Source organism: Trichechus manatus, unplaced genomic scaffold (genome assembly GCF_000243295.1).
Source record: "Trichechus manatus latirostris isolate Lorelei unplaced genomic scaffold, TriManLat1.0 scaffold00038, whole genome shotgun sequence".
Classification (NCBI taxonomy): Eukaryota; Metazoa; Chordata; class Mammalia; order Sirenia; family Trichechidae; genus Trichechus; species Trichechus manatus.
In genome coordinates, this window is record NW_004443974.1 from 13150295 (window position 1) to 13170503 (window position 20209).

The window sequence follows — 20209 nt, forward strand, 5'->3', positions numbered from 1 at the left end:
ATACAAGTAAACTTTTGCTACAGATAATTCAAACACAGTTGCAGCAGTACATTGACAGGGAACTGCCAGATATTCAAGACAGATTCAGAAGAGGACATGGAATGAGGGATATCATTGCTGATGTCAGATCTTGGCTGAAAGCAGAGAATACCAGAAGGATGTTTACCCGTGTTTTATTGACTATGCAAAGGCATTCAACTGTGTGGATCATAACAAATTATGGATAATATTTTGAAGAATGGAAATTCCAGAACACTTAATTGTGCTCATGCGGAACCTGTACATAGACCAAGAGGGAGTTGTTTAAACAGAACAAGGGGATATTGCATGGTTTAAAGTCAAGAAAGGTGTGCATCAGGGTTGTATCCTTTCACTATAGTTATTCAGTCTGTATGCTGAGCAGAAAATCCAAGAAGCTTAGACTATCTGATGAAGAACATGGCATCAGGATTGATGGAAGACTCATTAACAACCTGTGATATGCAGATGACACAGTTTTGTTTGCTGAAAGTGAAGATGACTTGTAGCACTTACTGATGAAGATCAAAGACTTCAGCCTTCAGTATGGATTACATCTCAACATAAAGAAAACAAAAATCCTCACAACTGGACCAATAAACAACATCATGATAAATGGAGAAAAGATTGAAGTTATCAAGGATTTCATTTTACTTGGATTTGCAATCAACGCCAATGGAAGCAGCAGTCAAGAAATCAAACGACATATTGCATTGGGCAAATCTGCTGCAAAAGACCTCTTTAAAGTGTTGAAAAGCAGGAGGTGGGGCCAAGATGGCAGAGTAGTCAGATGCTTCCAGAGGTACCTCTTATAACAAAGACCCGAGAAAACAAGTGAATCAATCATGTATGACAATCTGGGAGCCCTGAACATCAAAGGCAAAGTTGAGGAATCAGACTAAGTGGCAGGAGGAGGGAGAGATGGTTCAGAAGCAGTGAGGAGTTGCCAGATCTGACCTGGTGGGAACTAGCACCCTGTAGGCCATATTGGCTGGTGTGTGAGGCGAGGCAAGCAGTGGTGTCCAGGACATATTTTCCACACCGGTAGAGACCGAGTTGAGGAGAGTCTACTCAAGCCTCTAGAACCAGCGAAAAGCGGTTTCAATCAGCAAAAGATTAAGTAAATGCGTCTAACCTACCACGTTGGTCAAAAAACACCCTGTTTGGGAAGAACCTCTCTCCCATTTTTCCTGCTCCCTCCTGGCTCAGCACCAGATCTGGGCCAGCTTCAGTGATTGCCACATGCCCTGGGCCTGAAGTAGGACCCTTTACATGCCCTGAGCCATTCTCCCAGTCTTGTAGAGGGAACAAATTAACAAACAGGAAAAAAAATAATCTGCCAGCTCCCCTAAGCCTGGAACTCAGGACAGGCACATCTCCCTAGACACAAGCATAATGGGTCCACGGACTTTGAATGCCTTTCACCCCTGCATAGACCTGTGTTGGTCCATTTCAAAAGTGTAGGCCCTTGTTAGCATAGTATAATAGGGTATACACCTGAAGCCTAACTTCAACTGTATCAGCTATATGGTGGAGTGGCAAGTTTGTGACATTTGACACCACTCTGCCCATTAAACAGGGTCCTCACCTACCCACATCCGGGGCCTGAGGGCTGGTCGCTCCACCCACGCCACCTAGCCACCTGGGACAGGGGTCCAAAAATAAGTGGCACCTCCCAGTCCTTACAGTCAACAGCTTTGGGTGCCCATAGTCCGGCTGCAAAATCCACCCACCTATGCATTCTAGGGAACAGGGACACACTTTCCTCCCAGGCACTCAGGGGCAACCATCAGCCCCCTGCCTTGCTCAGCGCGTGAACCCCTACTGCAGCCAGATACCTGTGCCTACTCCAATCACCCTTGCCTATCTAGGACTGTAGGTGAGAGCCTGCACCACACACTTGGTGACCGATTACCTGGACACCTGAGCTGAATCCATACAAGAAAAGTAAACATACTCCTAGGCTCACATACCTAGTAACAGATCTGACCACCTCGTGACAGGACGTTAGAAATTCAAAGGTGCCAATAATCAAACTAGCTCACATGAGCAGCCTATTTGGGCATATTAAAATAAAGTAAAACAAGAAGCTAGGGCACAGTAAGCAAACATAAATAAATATAATAACTTATTGATGGCTTGGAGACAACAGTCAATATCAAGTAACATAAAGAGGCAGACCATGAAGGCTTCAGCAACTGCCCAAAACAAAGAATCAAGAAATCTTCCGGAGGAAGAGAATTTCTTGGAATTACCGGAGGTAGAATACAAAAGATTAATATACAGAATTATTCAAGAGATCAGGCAAAATGCAGAAATATCCAAGGAACACACAGACAAAGCAATAGAGAAGCTTAAGAAGATTAGAGAAGAGCATAATGACAAATTTAACAGGCTGCAAGAATCCATAGAGACAGCAAACAGAAATCCAGAAGATTAACAATAAAATTTCAGAATTAGACAAATCAATAGAAAGCCATAGGAAGAGAACTGGGGCAATGAAAATTAGAATTAGTGAGACTGAAGATAAAGCACTTGACACCAATTTATTTGAGGGAAAATCAGATAAAAAAAATTTTTAAAAAATGAAGAAACCCTAAGAATTATGTGGGACTGTATCAAGAGGAATAACCTACAAATGATTGGAGTACCAGAACAGGGGAAAATAACAGAAAATACAGACAGAACTGTTGAAGATTTGTTGGCAGAAAACTTCCCCGATATTGTGAAAGATGAGAAGATATCTATCCAAGATGCTCACTGAACCCCACACAAGGTAAATCCTGAAGTGTTGAAAAGCAATGACATCACATTGAAGACTAAAGTGCACCTGACCCAAGCCATAACATTTTCAATCACTTCATATGCATGTGAAAGCTGGACAATGAATAAGTAAGACCAAAGAAGAATTGATCCCTTTGAATTATGGTATTGGTGACAAATATTGAATATACCATGGACTCCCAGCAGAACGAACAAATCTGTCTTGGAAGAAGTACAGCCAGAGTGCTCCTTGGAAGCGAAGATGGTGAGACCTCGTCTCACATACTTTGGACATGTTATCAGGAGTGACCAGTCCTTGGAGGACATCGTGCTTGGTAATGCAGAGGGTCAGAGAAAAAGAAGACCTTTGACAAGATGGACTGACACAGTGGCTGCAACAATGGGCTCAAAGGTAGCAAAGATTCTGAGGACAGCGCAGGACTGGGCAGTGTATCATTCTGTTGCATATAGTGTCACTATGAGTCTAAACCAACTTGATGGCACCTGTCATGGATTGAACTGTGTCCCCCAGCAATGTGTGTCAACTTGGTTAGGCCATGATTCCCTTGGTTGTCCTCCATTTTGTGATGAATGTAATTTTCCTATGTGTTGTAAATCCTAATCTCTGTCTATGGTTAATGAGGCAAGATTAGATTATGTTAAAGAGGATTAGGGTGGGATGTAACACCCTTGCTCAGGTCACATCTGTAATCCAATGTAAATGGAGTTTCCCTGGGATGTGGCCTGCACCACCTTTTATCTTAAAAGAGATAAAAGTAAAGGGAAGTGAGCAGAAAGGGGGGGGACTTCATACCACCAAGAAAGAAGCATCGGGAGAGGAGCTTGTCCTTTGGACCCAGGGCTCCTGTGCAGAGAAGCTTCTAGTCCATGGGAAGATTGATGACAAGGACCTTCCTCCAGAGCTGACAGAGAGAGCCTTCCCCTGGAGCTGACACCCTGAATTTGGACTTGTAGCCTACTAGACTGTGAGAGAATAACTTCTGTTGTTGAAGCCATCCACTTGTGGTATTTGTTATAGCAGCACTAGGTAACTAAGACAGCACTTAACACCAAGAACATATGGGATTAAACTGACAACAGAATAAGTGGGAAATTTAGGGGCCAGTGTGTTTATGTTAATGAAGGAGGAACAATTTGGAAAAGGAGAGTGAGAATGGTTGCATGACTCAAATGTGATCAGTGTCACTGAATTGTACATGTAGAAATGGTTGAACTGGTCTATGTTTTCCTGTGTATATTCTCAACAACAAAATAAAATCTAAAAAGAAAAAAAAAGGTGGAAGCAGGGTTTTTTTTCTTAGTATTATATATATATTTATTTTTTTGTTGTTGAAAATATACATAGCAGAACATACACCAATTCAACCATTTCTACATGTATAATTCAGTGACATTGATTACATTCTTCAAGTTGTACAACCTTTCTCACCCTCCGAGTGGTTCCTCCTCCATTAACATAAACTCACTGCCCTCTAAGGTTCCTGTCTAATCTTTCAAGTTGCTGTTGTCAATTTGATGCCATATAGATAGTTCTTCGAAGAGCATAATGCTCAAAGCAGACATTTTTTACTAGTTAAGCTAACCTACTGTTTGGTTTTAATAAGACTTCTGGGGATATTTTTAGTTTAAGTTTTAAAGATTATCTCAGGGCAGTAGTTTCAGGGGTTCATCCACCCCCATTGCTCCAGAAAGTCTGGAATCCATGAGAATTTTAAATTCTATTGTGCATTTCCCTCTTTGATCAGGATTCTTCTATAGAACCTTTGATCAAAATGTTCAGTAATGGTAGCTGGGCACTATCCCATTCTTCTGGTCTCATGGCAAAGGAGGCAGTTATTCATGGAGGCTATTAGTTGCACATTCCATATCCTCCTCCTGTTCCTGACTTTCCTTCTTCCTCTCTTGCTCCAGGTGAATAGCGACCAATTGTCATGCCTGGGATAGCCACTTGCAAGCTTTTAAGACCCCAGGTGCTATGCAACCAACTAGGAGGTAGAATAGACCTGCTTCCACCTTTTGCTAGCTGGATGGCCTTGGGTAAGTCACCTCACCTCCAACGCGGTTTCCTCACTTGTTAAATGGAGATAATAACTCCTGTCTCATAGGGTTGTTGTGAGCCGTCAATGAGATGATGGGTATCTAAGCGCCTGGCTTATGTTAGCTACCTCTTTTCCCTTCTCTCTAATTATGTTAGTCCCTGGCCCTCCTGGCTCTCACTGAGGCTGTTCTCTGAGCCTTGTGGGACTGTCAGTATCTTCTCTGTTAGACACTCAAGCTAAGCCCCCATCTCCTACACACACACTACACCACTGCACCCAACCACCATGCCCAGCACCAGTAACTACCTGAAATCACTTGTCCTTGACTCCATCTGATTGACAGAAGATGAGGAATGCAGTCAGGGCCCTGGGTTCTAGTCCTGCCTTTACCATTAACTAACAGTGTGACCTCAGACAAGTCCCAAGTTCCTGCCCATCTATGGGCCTGTTTTACTCCACAAAAATAAAAAACATTTGTACTAAGAGGGGGTGGGACCTGACACTCACTAAGGTTTCTTCCATTTTGATCAGGTCCTGATGAGCACCAGAGTGTGAAGCACAGAAAAGCAGCCAACAAGAGTTTGAATAGTTTGAAACTTTATTGTGAACAAGTACTGGCTTGAGGATTCAGGTCTACAGGCAACTTCTCAAGTCAAGGTTAGACAAGGAGAGGCAGGGGGATGCCTGAGCCTTCTCGGGCCAGTGCAGGGCTGGGGACAGGGCCAGGACTTGAGGCCTAATATATTGCTGGACTCTGCCCTCTGAATCCCAGCCAAGTCAGGGAAGGCCAGAGGGGACCCAAGGCCCTACTTACTACCTGACCTAGGGAGGGACAGGGTGAAGCCCAGGTCACTCAAAGACAGAAGAGTAGGTACTATCAGGACAGGACTCTTGGCTCCCCAAGACCCAGAAGAGGGGCTCTTCTCTGGGGACATTCTGGGTCACATAGAAGGGGTTCCCCCAGCATCATCTACCCCCAACCTGGGAAAGGCTGAAACCTGAACAAACACGGATCCCCACATAGCAGGTAGGAAGGAAGAGGATGAGACAGGGCCAAGGGGACAACTTCAGGGAGTGAGCTCAGCCTTCCATTTCTGAAGCTTCTTGTCCATGGCCTGGAGCGTGGCTTCATCCTGCATCAACACAGTTCGGTGCTACCCTTCTTCCCAGAGGACCTCGAGGAGCTTGAAGAGACCTTCCCTCCCCCAGCCCTGCACTTTACCTTTATAAAGCAGAAGCGAACATAGTGGTCAAAGTGCTTCTGATGTGGGACACTGTAGAAGATGGAGACCGGGATGGCCGACAAGCCCTGGGGAGGGGGAAGCCCGTGTCTCAACATGGCTCTGTGGCCTGCAGGCCAGGCTCCAGTGCAAGGAGGGCACAGAGCAGTTCCCACGATGGGGCAGGGGAAGGAAATTTAGCTCGTATGCAGCAGCTCTCACCCCCAAGGTCAGAGGAAAAGAATTCCAGAGCATCATTCCAACTCCCTCCTTGTTAGAGGGCAGATGAAGGCTAAGAGAAGGGAAGATGATACATAGAAATCATGAGAAGAAATAAGCCTTACAATCATAGATTGGAGCTGGAGAGACCTTTGAGATCATGGGCCAACTCCTCACTGTACAGATGGGAAGACTGAGGCCCAGAGCGGGCAGGAACTCCTGCCAGCTCACATGATATCTCTGTGCAAGTTAGAAACTGGTTCCCCATTCCTTGAAGTGGATGCAACCCTGCACCAGGGCTCGTGATAGTGGCTGGGCTGGAGTTTGACCCACTAGCCCCTTGGCCAGTGCTCTCGAGCAGTGCACAACTTGTAAAACCATACACAGTGGCCCTGACAGAGGCCAACCCACCTTGTTCTTGATCATCCACTTGACGAAACGTCTGTCATAGGCCTCATCCTCAGCACCAGGCAAGTTGGGCATCTTGCTCTCTGGGGGACAGAGGCTATGCTGAACCCTGGGCAGCCTCCAGTCCCTCAGCACCCCCATACCCTGCCCAGCCTGGCCAGTCCCACTCACTGAAGTCTGAGATGTCTGTGATAAGGAAGTAGCTGCCCTGGGGGATGACGGGCCTCAGGCCCACTGACTGCAGGCTGCGTGTCACGTGGTCCCGTTTGTGCTGTGTGGCCTGTAGGAGCTGTACAAAGTAGCTGCTGGGCTGGCCGAAGTGCTGCTGCTCCCGCTCAAAGCTCCAGGCTACTGCAGCCTGGGGTACGTGGGTAGACAAACAGATATGGCAGGTGTGACCTGACCCTGTGGGTAGCCTGGGCTCTTCTGTTGTCCCTCCCCCGCAATGTGGGCTCCCCTGCCCCTCCTCACCTGGGCCTGTGTGGGACAATGAAAGATAGAGTTCTGGTGCACAGTCCGCAGGTGCTTCATGAGCTGATCTGGGCCCAGGACCCAGCCCACCTGGATCAGGAACACAGGTAGGGGGTGAGGCCCTCCAAGGCCTGGCCAAACCCTTCTGAAATTCCCAGGCCCACCTTTCCTGCCAAGAATTACGGTGGCACCCTCATCCACTCACCTTCCAGCCAGTGGCGCTAAAGGTCTTGCCGGCGCTGCCAATGGTCAGGGTGCGTTCCCACATTCCAGGGAGGCTGGCTGCCCAAGGCCAAAGAGAACAGCTGCTGAGATGGCGGTAGTGGGTGGGGCAGGGGAGGTGTATAGCCTGGGTCCCAGGGGGCACTCAGAGGCTCTCAACACTGAGGAATCTGCCAAGCGCTGAACTATTTACAGGACATACTCTTTTTTAAAAAATTTTTTTAAGTACTTTAGATGAAGGTTTACAGAACAAATAGTTTCTCACTAAACAGTTAGTACACATATTGTTTTATGACATTGGTTAACAACCCCACGACATGTCAACACTCTCCCTTCCTGACCTTGGGTTCCCTATTACCAGCTTTCCTGTCCCCTCCTGCCTTCTAGTCCTTGTCCCTGGGCTGTTGTGTCCCATTAGTCTCGTTTTGTTTTATGGGCCTGTCTAATCTTTGGCTGAAGGGTGAACCTCGGGAATGACTTCGTTACTAAGCTAAAAGGGTGTCCGGGGGTTTCTGCAGTCTCTGTCAGGCCACTAAGTCTGGTCTTCTTTTGTGAGTTAGAATTTCGTTCTACATTTTACTCCAGCTCTGTCCAGGACCCTCTGTTGTGATCCCTGTCAGAGCAGTCAGTGGTGGTAGCCGGGCACCATCTAGTTGTACTAGACTCAGTCGGTGGAGGCCGTGGTAGTTGTGGTCCATTAGTCCTTTGGACTAATCTCTCCCTTGTATCTTGTTTTCTTCATTCTCTCTCACTCTCGAAGGGGTGAGACAAGTGGAGTATCTTAGACGCCAGCTCACAGGCTTTTAAGACCCCAGACGCTACTCACCAAGGTAGAATGTAGAACATTGTCTTTATAAACTATGTTGTGCCAGTTGAGCTAGATGTTCCCCGAGACCATGGTCCCCACAGCCCTCAGCCCAGCAATTCGGTCCCTCAGGGAATTTGGAAGTGTCTATGAAGTTTCCATGACCTTACCTTGTACTAGTAGTGCTGCCTTCCCCAGTTTTGTGTACTGTCTTACCCTTCACCAAAGTTACCACTTATCTATTGTACAGGACTCATTCTATCTCCTCCTCATCACCACCCAGGCAGGCAGGTGCTATTGCAATCCCCTTTTTAGAGAGGTGAAGTCACTGCCCAAGGTCATGCAACCCGTGTGGCTCTAGATCCCTCAGTCCTAATCACCAGGCCTGTACCAACTCCCAGACTGGGCTCACTGCCCTGCCACTGGCAAAGCAGGCCTGGCCAGAGAAAACGTCCAGAGCAGTGGGGGCACCAGTGCTCACCAATGCTGATGTGCTGGTTCCCGTCGAAGACCAGCCACTGGTAAACCTCATCACTGATGCACACCACGTCATGCTGCTGGCACAGGCTGGCCACCAGCTCCAGTTCTGCCTTGGAGAAGACCTGTGAGGACCCAAGAGGGCACAGGGCTGTGACTGGAAGCCTCCCCCTCAACATCCTCAGGGGGGCCTGGTCAGAGAGGTTAAAGGATATGGCTGAGCCTGGTGCTTAGGGCTTTACCTGCATTAGCCCACTGAATACCTGCAACATTGGCTCCATGAGTTTGGTCCTGCCATGTTCCCATTTTACAGATGAGGCAACATTTCAAGAAGCAAAGTCACTGTCCCAAGGTCACTGGGAAATGACGGTGGCACCCAGCCCATTAGCCCTGGCATCTTCCCTGGGGATTCTTGCCCGTCCCTGGGACCTCTGGGAGCCTCAGTCCTCAGACAGGATCTGGGGACAGAGATCCTGAAAGACCCAAGCCTGAGGAATGACCTTGGAGCCCACTGTATGCAGCCTTCCCACTTCACAGATGAAGAAACTGAGGCCCAGAGGAAAGGAGGACTCAGTTGCAGAATATCAGTAACAGAGCTGAGACTTGAATTAAATCTGGAGGGCTCCTGGTAAGGAAGTCCCTCAAGTACCTTTCCCAGCGGGTTGCTGGGTGTGTTGAGGACCAGGGCTTTGGTGCGAGATGTGAACTTGTTGGCCAGCTCTGTGGGGTCCAGCTGCCAGTTGCTGCTGTAATCTAGTTCCCCGTCCTGCGAAGGGCTCTGCAAGAGGAGGTAGGAGGGGGTGGACAATACTCACCTTCCCAACAGACATTCAACTCAAGGGATTTGGCCCTCCTTCCCACAGTATCTGTCTCTATCCCTTTCCTCTGGAGCTCTGAACCACCCCTCCCCCCATCTCAGAGGAACTCAGTGGCCTCCTTCAATTCCTTCTTTCTTTCCTGCTTACCAGGGTCCAACCCAGCCTACCCTTTGGGCTCCTTTGCCCACCTGCAACCCACTCAGAATCCTTACCGGCTTCAGGGGCACAAACACAGGGCGACCCCCTGCCATCAATGTCATGGGCTCGTAACAGTCAAAGTAGGGTTCAATGATGATGACCTGGGTACAAGGGCCAGATTAGCTGGACTCAGCCCTGCCTTGAACCCTCACCTCAATCTAGCCCAAGCCTTGCCTACTCACCTCATCTCCTTCATCCACCAGGGCCTGGAAGGCTGTGAACAGGGCCCCGTAAGCACCCACAGTCACCAGGACATTCTTGAGCGGCTCCATCTCCTGCCCCAGTAGCTTCCCAAAGAAATCTGCTAGGACTTTCGTCAGCGGTGGGTAACCCTGCCAGGACAGCTGGGGTCAGCAGCCTCAGCCACATGAGCCCAGACTGGGCCTACCCTTCTACTTAACTGGGTCCAGGTAACTGGACCTTCCAGCTGCAGACCTCAGGGCAAAGTCGGCTCCTGTGAGTGAGTTCTTTCATCTCCTCCACCAAGCACTGACTCTATTCTGTGTCAGGCCCAGTGTCCACAGCTGGGATTTGGTGAAGCATGGTCTAAGGGAGCCCCTGAAGCACTTGGAACTCCACAGTTTAAACATATCCCTTTGCAGCTTAAGAAGCTGCCCATATGATCCTCCCAGTAGCCTTGCAAGAGAGGCATTATTTGATCCCCATTGTTTGACAGGTGGAAATTAGAAATCCAGAGAAAGGAAATGACTTTCCCAAGGTCACACACAGTTAAGGCCTAATAGGACTGTATGTTGCAGCCTTGGAAGCACCCCACTTTGAGAGGAAAATTAGATCTGTTAAGTTTATATGCTGAAGATACTTAAAAAATACTCAAGGCTAAGCCAAGAGACTGAAACCTAAGGTCTAGAGCCTAAGTAAATAACTTACTTAACCAGATTTGACCAGGTAAAAATTAAAATTTTCTGTAGAATAAAAGATACCATGAAAAAATTAAAAGACAAAGAGGAAAAAATTGCAACATTAAGAGAAAAAGATAATATATAAAGAGCTCGTACAAAGCAATAAGATATATATCCAAATGAAAAAATGCAAATGAGCAAAGGTAGTTTATGAAATAAAAAAAACTGATGTCCAATATACATATGAAAATAATAACAATCAAAGAAAAGCAACACTGAAAATATCACTAGAATATTATAAGAATTAAATGCTAATATAAGCACATATGAAAGAGATTGATAATGCCCACAGCTGGCAAGGATGTGGGAGAAATGAATCCTCTTTCTGGTCCAGGGAACTTCCCAGCCATTTATATTAAAAAAAAAAAAAAAAAAAATACAAATCTTATATGGAGGGGTGTGTGTGTGTGTGTATGAGCATGTGTAAAATGTGGGTTCATATAGGCATTTAGAAAGTTTAAAAGTCTGGAAGACTATAGAGCAAACTATTGACAGTGGTTCTCTCTAGACAGTGGAATTAGAAGGACCTTCCTTCTAGGTAATTCTGATCATACCAAAGTTTAAGAACCATGCTCTAATCCAGGAGCAAATACTTACTATGCGGTCTTTTAGAGAACAAGCTTGGACTGGAGTCTAACCCAATCAACAGCTTGTCTTTAGGGCTTAGTTTAGGTGTCACCTCCCCCAGGAAGCCTTCCCTGACCCACCCACCCCCAGGTTACATTCTCTTCTTACTGCCCCCACAGTGCCTCATCCTCCTCCATCACAGCATTTATTAACTGGCTTTGTCATTGCTAGTTTCTTGTCTGCCTTCCCCACTAGACCCAGAACTCTCAGGATGGGGCCTGGAACAGGGAGGTACTCAGTGAACACTGAACTATGGCCGGCCTGAATTCTTTGGCTCTGCCCCAAGCCACCTTCTGGCCAACTGATGTGGTTTTCAGGAGCCCTGACACCCACATGGGCTTAGTATTCCCCTCCTCCCCCTGGGCCTTCTCAGCAGCCTGTGTCCAGGGGCCTGGGAGGGGCCAGGAGACTCACAAATGCCTTGGTATACTGATTGAGCATGAAGTCCCCACTGACAGCATGCTGAAAGGCTTCCATGGCAAAGTCTGGGGGTGCGAAGTCGGGGAAGCCCTGGCCCAGGTTCACGGTCTCATTTTCACTGGCCAGTTTGATAAACTCCACCCTGAGTGACAAGCAGAGAGTTGGTAACAGTCCATCCCAACCTGGACTTCTGCTTGCTTTCAGGGCAGGGTAAGGAAGGCACAGGCCCTGTTCTAGAAAAACTGAACAACCAGCTTCCAACCCCAGCCTGGAACTCTGTGTGAGGGTCATAACTAGTCCCATCCTTTGAGCTTAGGTGGCCAAGCACTATGCCAAGGGCCTGTACGAGCCCAGGCGCTTTCCAGCTTTTTTGAACGTGAGGCACAGTAAAGAATTAATCTTTACATCACAAACCCTGTGGAGCAGAAACATCACCCTTCTAGATGTGATCTACCTATTGCAGTATTTTCTATTCTCTCCTCTCCTTTAAAAACACCTGTTGAACTCCCTTAAGTGGATTTCATGACCCACTAGTGCATTTGTCAAGACCAAAGTTTGAAACACTCTGATCAAATAATCTTCCCAATAGTCTTACGAGGCACTATGCAGATGGAGAAGCTGAGACTTGCAGTGACTTGCCCAAGGTCTCCCTGTTAGGGCATGACAGAGCCAGGCTTTAATGTCACATCTGTCTGAAGCAAAGTTTATGCTCTTGACCACTACCCTGGACAGATGGGGGCCCCACCAGCCCCGGCCCCTACCGTCTCTGGCCCCCAATAACCTTTCTTCTGGCTCTGCCTGGGGACCACCCATCTAGAGAAATGGAGAGGCTGAGAGGTTGGATGAGGGGCTAGTATGTGGTTCCCAGGTGGCTGGGGGCAGAGGAGTCAGGCTTGAGCTCCACTCAGTTGATCTGCATAACAATAAATATCATGTCTAAAATTTGCCATTTTCTCCCCAGAGCTCCCCAATGCCTCTGAAGACACACTGGGTTGCTGAGGCTCAGGGAGGGCAGTGACCGGCCGAGAGTCACACAGTGGCTAATGGCAGAGCTGAGACTCAACATCAGGTGGTAGATGCTCCACAGTAGATGGACCTAGGGGCTGGGGGAGCCAAGCAGGGTGAAGCTGAGATTCGAACCATGCCTGCTGCCTTGGACCAGAGTCTTTGCTTGACACCAGCAGCCTCCTGGCCTCTCCTTGGCTGTGGCTGCGGCTGCGGCTGCAATCTCAGAGACCATGCGCTGCGCCATCCTGGGTCCCGCTGTCATATTCTACAGACTCGACGGCCACACCTGTCCCACCCCGGTGCCCTAGGGGGCACCAAACACATCCCTGGCCCGGCTCACCATGGGTTTTTGTCGAGCCCATCCAGCCTTCGGGCCTGCAGCTGCTTGGCCATGGCGACCTGGAGACAGCAAGAGGGCAGTTAGGGTCCGTTCAGGTATGGCAGCCTGGTCCCGCTGTAGGAAGTGGCTGGTTTCTGGGCACATCTCCACCTCTTATACGTCCTGGGAAGCAGCAAAGATCAGAGATGCCAGACAGTGGATTCCGTCACTGGCCTGCTTCCCCACCCTGTCCAGACAAGTTCCTCTCCATTCTACCATCCTCCAAACCACCCACATGGGGAACCGGCCGGCCTAGCCTCTCCTGGGAAAGCTGGGCCCCTCCCCAGATAGAGCCCTGATTCAACAGGGTTAAAGTTTGATTGAGGGAGGGCTAGGTGATGAGGAGGAGAAGCAGGGTGGGGGAGGAGAACGGCAATTATAACAGCAGCTCCCATTTAGGGAGGTCTTGCTGTGTACCTGGCCCTTGTTAAGCCTTTTCATTTAATTCTCAGAACAATTTGCAGGCAGTATGGCTGGGCCCATTTTACAGATGAGAAAATGTGGTGATGAGGAGGAGTGTTCTGCTCAAGGTCACGCAACAAATACACTCAGACCGAGGCCTGTTTGACACAGGCCACATTCTGACTCAGGAGAGGGGTACACTCTCAGTCCCGGAGGGCCTCACTCCCCCTCTACACCTGCTTCTCCTGCATTCCTCCCGGGACAGCTTCCTCCTCACCCCTACATATGTAGAAACTGGCTTGGGCGTGAGAGTCACCAAACTCAGGTCCTAAGCCTGCCTTGGATGAGTGACATTGGGCAGGTGGTTTGGCTTCTCCTGGCCTCAGTGTCCCCACCAGCACCGGCTCTGGCCCAGATGGCTAGTAGGTAGTGCAGCCAGGTCTCTAACATTAGCTGTGGTGAACAGGGACCCCTTGCTGTGTCCTTCCTGTGCTCATGATCTTGCTCAGTCCCCACAGCTTCCCCAGTAGGAGATGCCATGATAGTTCCCACCTAACAGATGAAGATACTGAGGCTCAAAGAGGTGCAGACCTGTCCAAGGTCAGCAGAATAGCTAGCCAGGACCCTGGTCAGAATGGCTGCAGCAGCAGAGCTCCCAGCATCAGGTCCCCTGCCCTGGAGGGGGACACCAGGGACCATCTGTACAGGTGCCCCTTTTTCCCCATAGCCTGGGTGTCCTGCTGATGTGAGTGATTTGCAAAGAGCCCAGCATGGGGCACGGCACTTAGTGGGCACTTTGCCAACACTGGCAGCCCTGCCCCTTCACTGAACCCCTGGCACCTGTCACCAAGCCTGGCACTGAGTACACATCAAAATAGTTTAGAACAAGGGTGATCCCTGCCAAGGAAAATCACCTTATAACCAAAATGTTAGTGGTGCTTATCGTTGGTTCGTTTGTTAACAGATGTTTTTTATTCTTTTCTAAATTTTCTAAAATAAATGTTTTACTTTATGATTTAAAAGTGTAGGAGATAATCACTAGGATATTTATTGACATAATGTATCGATATCAATATAATAGGCTACAAAATAGTACTGCAGTCTGATTCTGTTTTGTAAAAAAAAAAAAAAAAACCCAATTAATAAGTCTTTGTATATACATACATGTTTTCTATGAACATATATGCATAGAAAAAAAGTTTGGAAAGATACACATCAAAATGTTAACAAAGGTTTTCTCTGGGTGGTGAAATTCTGAATGATTTTAATTTAGTGTGTGCTTTTTTCTGTTTCCAAATTTGTTGCACAGTGAACATACCATACTTGATTGATTCTAATATGTGCATTTTTTCACATTGCAGTATCTCTGAATTCAGGTGCATCTAACCATCGATAGCATGAGTTTAACTGGCATCTTGTTTCTCTCTGGTCCATAAAATAACAGCACATCTTACAACTGATGGCATTTTGGATTCGATGATATGTGGAAATGATTTTGAATTGGGGATGCATCATGTTAAAAAAATAAGGTGAAGATGACTCAGAGAGAGCAGTGGGAGAAGGTGGGGGAGGAAGGTGGAGTGAGGGAGTTTGAAGAGGGCTGGAATGGAGTGCAGGGGCACAAACAGAGAGGAAGAAGAAAAGAGGAGGTGAAGAAAGTTGAATGGGTTTAAGAAGGGAATAAATAAGGGTACCCCAGAAACTTGGGGGTGCTCAAAGGCGTGACCTTCAAGTAAATCAAAGAGTGCTTGGATAAGTGAAGAAACAGTGCCTGTTCTTGGGCTTATGCATAATGTATTCATTCAGCCAACGTTTATTGAGCCCTTACTGTGTACTGAGTCCTGGGCTTGGGCATGAGGCATGAAGTGGGAGGCAACAGCACCAAGCAGATCATTCAGGTGCAGAGGAATAACCTTCAGACTAGAGGCAAGTGCAAGGGAGGGGCCCATATCTAGGCTGTAATAAGGAAAGAGGAGGCTATACACAGCTTTGAAGCCAGGGGCAAGCCAGACCCCAGGAACCCCACGCATGCAGGTGGCAGAGTGGAGGGGTTGGAGCACTTACAGTCTGGTGCAAGCACCCGGCGAGCGAGGAGGCTCCAGCCTTCTTTCCCTGGAGGGGCCCTGCCAAGTGCGAAAAGATGGCCGCCACATTCCTGAACATGCTTCCCTGAGCGACAGGCCACTGCTGACTTCTCCAAGGGCAGAAGAGAAGGGAGAAGAGAGTCCCAGCCAGAAAACGATTCCGAGCCCAGGACTTGGGTCCCACACATACAGCTCTAACAACAACAACAATAATGGCTAATAATTATGGAGTGGTCGCTGCATGCCAGGTATGACACCAAATGTTTTATTGCATGATTATCCCACTCAATCCTTATATCAACCCTGTGACCTACCCACACAGCAACCAGAGTGACCCTTTCAAAGTATAAATCACTTCTACCGAAAACATGATCCAGGCAAGGATCACCAATGGCACCTAACATCACAGAGTCAATCCAACATCCTGTGCCATCTCTGTTAACACACACACTACCTGCAAATTATTGCTGCTGAAGAACTGAACCTAAATCAGATCACACCTCTAGATCCAGCTACCAGTTTACAGGAAACACAAGAAATCTGGAAGACAGATACCTAGCCAACCAACTGGAAGAGATCCATATTTGTGCCCATTCCAAAGAAACGTGATCCAACAGAATGTGGAGATTATCCAACAATATCATTAAAATCACACGCAAGTAAAAATTTGCTAAAGATAATTCAAACACAGTTGCAGCAGTACATTGACAGGGAACTGCCAGAAATTCAAACCAGATTCAGAAGAGGACGTAGAACAAGAAATATCATTGTTGATCTCAGATGGATCTTGGCTAAAAGCAGATAATATCAGAAAGATATTTACCTGTGTTTTATTGACTATGCAAAGGCATTCGACTGTGTGGATCGTAACAAATTATGGATAACATTTCGAAGAATGGAAATTCCAGAATGCTTAATTGTGCTCTTGTGGAATCTGTACATAGACCAAGAGGCACTCATTCAAACAGAACAAGGGGATACTGTGTGGTTTAAAATCAGGAAGGTATTCGTTGGGGTTGTATCCCTTCACCATACTTATTCAATCTGTATGCTGAGCAAATAATCTGAGAAGCTGGACTATTCGAAGAAGAACACAGCATCAGGATTGGAGGAAGACTCATTAACAACCTGCGACATACAGATGACACAACCTTGCTTGCTGAAAGTGAAGATGACTTGAAGCACTTACTGATGAAGATCAAAGACTACATCCTTCAGTATGAAGCACATCAACATAAAGAAAACAAAAATCCTCACAACTGGACCAATGAACAACATCATGACAAACGGATAAATATTGAAGTTGTCAAGGATTTCATTTTATTTGAATCTATAATCAACGCCCATGGAAGCAGCAGTAAAGAAATCAAACGACGTACTGCATTGGGCAAATCTGCTGCAAAAGACCTCTTTAAAGTGTTGAAAAGCAAAGATGTCACTTTGAGGACTAAGATGTCACTTTGAGGACTCAAGCCATGGTATCTTCAATCGCCTCATCTGCATGCGAAAGCTGGACAATGAATAAACAAGACCGAACAAGAATTGATGTTTTCAAATTATGGTGTTGCCAAAGAATATTGAATATTCCGTGGACTGCCAGAAGAACGAACAAGTTTGTCTTGGAAGAAATACAGCCAGAGGGCTCCTTCGAAGTGAGAATGATGAGACTTTTCACATGTACTTTGGACATGTTATCAGGAGGAACCAGTCCCCTGGAGAAGGACATCATGTTTGGTAAGGTAGAGGGTAAGTGAAAAAGAGGAAGACCCTGGACAAGATGGATTGACACAGTGCCTGCAACAGTGGGCTCAAACAGCAAAGATTGTGAGGATGGTGCAGGACTGAGCAGTGTTTCGTCCTGTTGTACACAGGGTCACTATGAGTCAGAACCGACTCCACAGCACCTAAAAACAACAATGTATGGGGCCAGGCATTCTCAGGAGGCATGTGCTCAAGTATCTAGGTGTGAAGGGTCATGATGCCTGCAACTTGCTTTCAAAGCATTCAGACAAGAAGCCATATATATACAAAGGCACAAGTGGGACTAGCAAACACACCCAAAATGTGAACTAGCAATCAATCTGGGTGGTGGGCATATGAGTGTCCACCATACAGTTCTTTCAACTTTGTTGTACATTTGAATTTTTCAAAATAAAAAGTTGAGGGGAAAAGGAGACATATCTACCAAATGCAATGTGTGGACCTTGTCTGGAATTCTGGTTCAAAGAAAGCAATTGTAAATGTTGCTGTCCTCATACCCTGGGTCCCTGCGTTAGAGGGCTACATGTATCACAAACACCCAAAAGCAATGGTACAAAGGTACTTTTTCTTTTCTGCCTCTTAAGGAAGGTTTTGAAAGTTTTGTTACTGATTGAGCAAAAACGGTCACTGGAGAGAGAAGCAAAGCTGACCTGGTTTCCCCTGGCCAGAGGAGGTAGAGCCAGAGATAGAGACAGAGAGCAGAGATAAGGAGAGAGAGACAGAGACAGAGAGAGAGAAAATCTGGCTTTTGCCTTGGGGAACCAGAAAAAGAGGGGCTGCTTGGTTTCAAGCTGGCCACCCCAAATTCCCAACATGGGCATCTAGGCAGAAGAGTTCACCAGGTGATGACGCTCTGGCCTCCTTGGGTCCCCACCCTGGCTCTGGGGGTCTAGACTGGGTTAGTCCTCGTTTCAGGTTGGGGCTGTCTATACTGCCCCAGTAGATCTGTGCCCACTCAGGCCGGCACACATGGCAGGGAGGGCTGGGAATAGCATGGTGTCTTTAGCATTGAGGGCATCTCAAGGGCAGTCCTCAAGGAGTGGGCTATGAAGGTTGTGGGTGGGGATGCCATTCCAACTCACAAATACCTAGACATCTGGAGCATGGGCTCCATTGTGGCCCTGCAAATGTTAGGGGAAATGTGAACACTGACGGGGTAGTGCATGATATAAAAGAATCATTAATTTTTTGGGGGTGGGATAATGGTATGGAGGATTCTCTGTTTTTTTATTTCCTTTTTTTTTTTTTTTAAAGAAAAAAAGACCAAACCAGTTGTTGTCGAGTCAGTTTTAACTCATGACAACCCCATGTGTTGCAGAGTAGAACTGCCACTCCACAAGGTTTTCAAGGCGTGACCTTTCAGAAGCAGATTACTAGGACTTCCTTCTGAGGTGTCTCTGGGTAGATTTGAACAGCCAACCTTTCAGTAAGTAGTTGAGTGCTTAGTTGTTTGCACCATACAGGGACTTACTTTTTTTTTTAAAGTCCTTATCTTTTAGAGATACATTCTGAAGTATTTATGAAATGCTGTCTGGGATTTGCTTCAAAATAATTCAAATGGGGGAAGAGGGTGGAAGTGAGTATAGGGTATAGATGAAGCAAGGTGGAGCATGAGTTGAGGCTCAGGAGTTCATTATACTTTCTCTCTACTTTTGTATATGTTTGAAATTTTCCATGCCCATGAGGTGGAAGTCAGAGCCACAATATAGGAGTCTGGGCCCCTGATGCTCAAGGAACCATCACCTACCACTGGACTTAGTTTACAAGATAGAAACTTGGATCTTGTTTAAACTTCTGTTACTTTGTTTGTTTTTTTTTCTTTCATTCACAGCAAATCTAGTCCTAACTAAAACACCTCATCAAGGCCTTCCAGCCAAACACCACCTGGCACACACATGTGATTGAACAAGTTGGGTTTATTACTTGTTGCAGTGAGGGAGAACGCACATGATGGGGAGCTATGGGGCATCTCAGTAAGAGGGTGTTAGAACTCATTACAGATTTTGGCTCTGGTTGGGTGATCTTGGAGCCCTGGTGGCGCAGTGGTTAAGAGCTATGACTGCTAACCAAAAGGTCAGCAGTTCAAATCCACCAGCCACTCCTTGGAAACCCTATGGGGCAGTTCTACTCTGTCCTATAGGGTCACTACGAATCAGAATCAACTCGACAGCAATAGGTTTGGTTTTTGGGTGATCTTGGGGAGGGTCCAAGGAAGCAGGATTTCACTCTGGATTGGTGCTATTAGAAAGCAGGGGTGATTTTATGATTGGATATCTCAATAAATCTTATTCATAGGGAGGGCAAACTAGAGCAAGGTTGAAGCTGTAATTGTTAAAGAAGCCCCAGTCATTCATATTAGCCAGGAGAGAGATATTTTGTAGCTTGGACAATGTTTATGCCTGTACGTGTTTAGACATGATTATGGAGTGGTCTTGTTTTGTTTTGATTTATCGTGATCACAGAGTGGCCATTCCAATGTTGATGTTCAGTGGTACTTATCATGTTCAACTGGAGAAAGGCAAGACCTAGCTGCGAGTGTCAGACTGCTTTTCTTTTTCTCAACCCTCATACTACGAAGAAAGTCTAAAGTCTTTACCATGTACTTTAAGACCTTATGAGATCACACATCAGGCCACCTATTCCATCTTTCTTCCTGCCATTCTCCCTTTCGCTTGCTGCCCTCCAGCCACACTCACCATTCCTGTCTATTGTGAGGTCTGCTAGTTGTTCCCCAATATCCACTCTCCTTTTCTTAAAGATCCAGGTAGTAAAAATTTTAGGCTTTATGGGGCATACAGTCTGTTGCAACTTCTCAATTCTGCCATTGTAGAGGAAAGCAGTCACAGACGATAATATATAAATAAATGGGCGTGGCTGTGTTCCAATCACACTTTATTTACAAACACAGGTGGCAGGCAAGATTTGGTCC

General features: G+C 46.8%; 1 protein-coding gene across 11 annotated transcripts in view; it reads right to left on the reverse strand.

Annotated features, from left to right (window-relative positions):
- Nucleotides 1-5427: 5427 nt before the first annotated feature.
- Nucleotides 5428-20209, reverse strand: part of KYAT1 (kynurenine aminotransferase 1) — a 33047-nt gene continuing 18265 nt past the window's right edge. For 2 of the 11 annotated variants that reach the window (XM_023730786.1, XM_023730788.1), the window contains exons 2-12: nucleotides 12995-13053; nucleotides 11641-11788; nucleotides 9862-10011; nucleotides 9694-9780; nucleotides 9313-9441; nucleotides 8668-8788; nucleotides 7365-7441; nucleotides 7160-7249; nucleotides 6860-7046; nucleotides 6692-6771; nucleotides 5428-6150 (exon numbers count right to left, since the gene is read on the reverse strand). In XM_023730786.1, the coding sequence (XP_023586554.1) occupies nucleotides 5980-6150; nucleotides 6692-6771; nucleotides 6860-7046; nucleotides 7160-7249; nucleotides 7365-7441; nucleotides 8668-8788; nucleotides 9313-9441; nucleotides 9694-9780; nucleotides 9862-10011; nucleotides 11641-11788; nucleotides 12995-13047 (1293 nt within the window). In that variant the 5' untranslated portion in view covers nucleotides 13048-13053 and the 3' untranslated portion in view covers nucleotides 5428-5979. Of the gene's footprint in view, nucleotides 6151-6209; nucleotides 6354-6691; nucleotides 6772-6859; nucleotides 7047-7159; nucleotides 7250-7364; nucleotides 7442-8667; nucleotides 8789-9312; nucleotides 9442-9693; nucleotides 9781-9861; nucleotides 10012-11640; nucleotides 12729-12994; nucleotides 13157-15499; nucleotides 15599-20209 lie in introns of those variants that run through there. The other 9 variants (XM_023730784.1, XM_023730787.1, XM_004375735.2 and 6 more) reach the window with 9 other exon arrangements.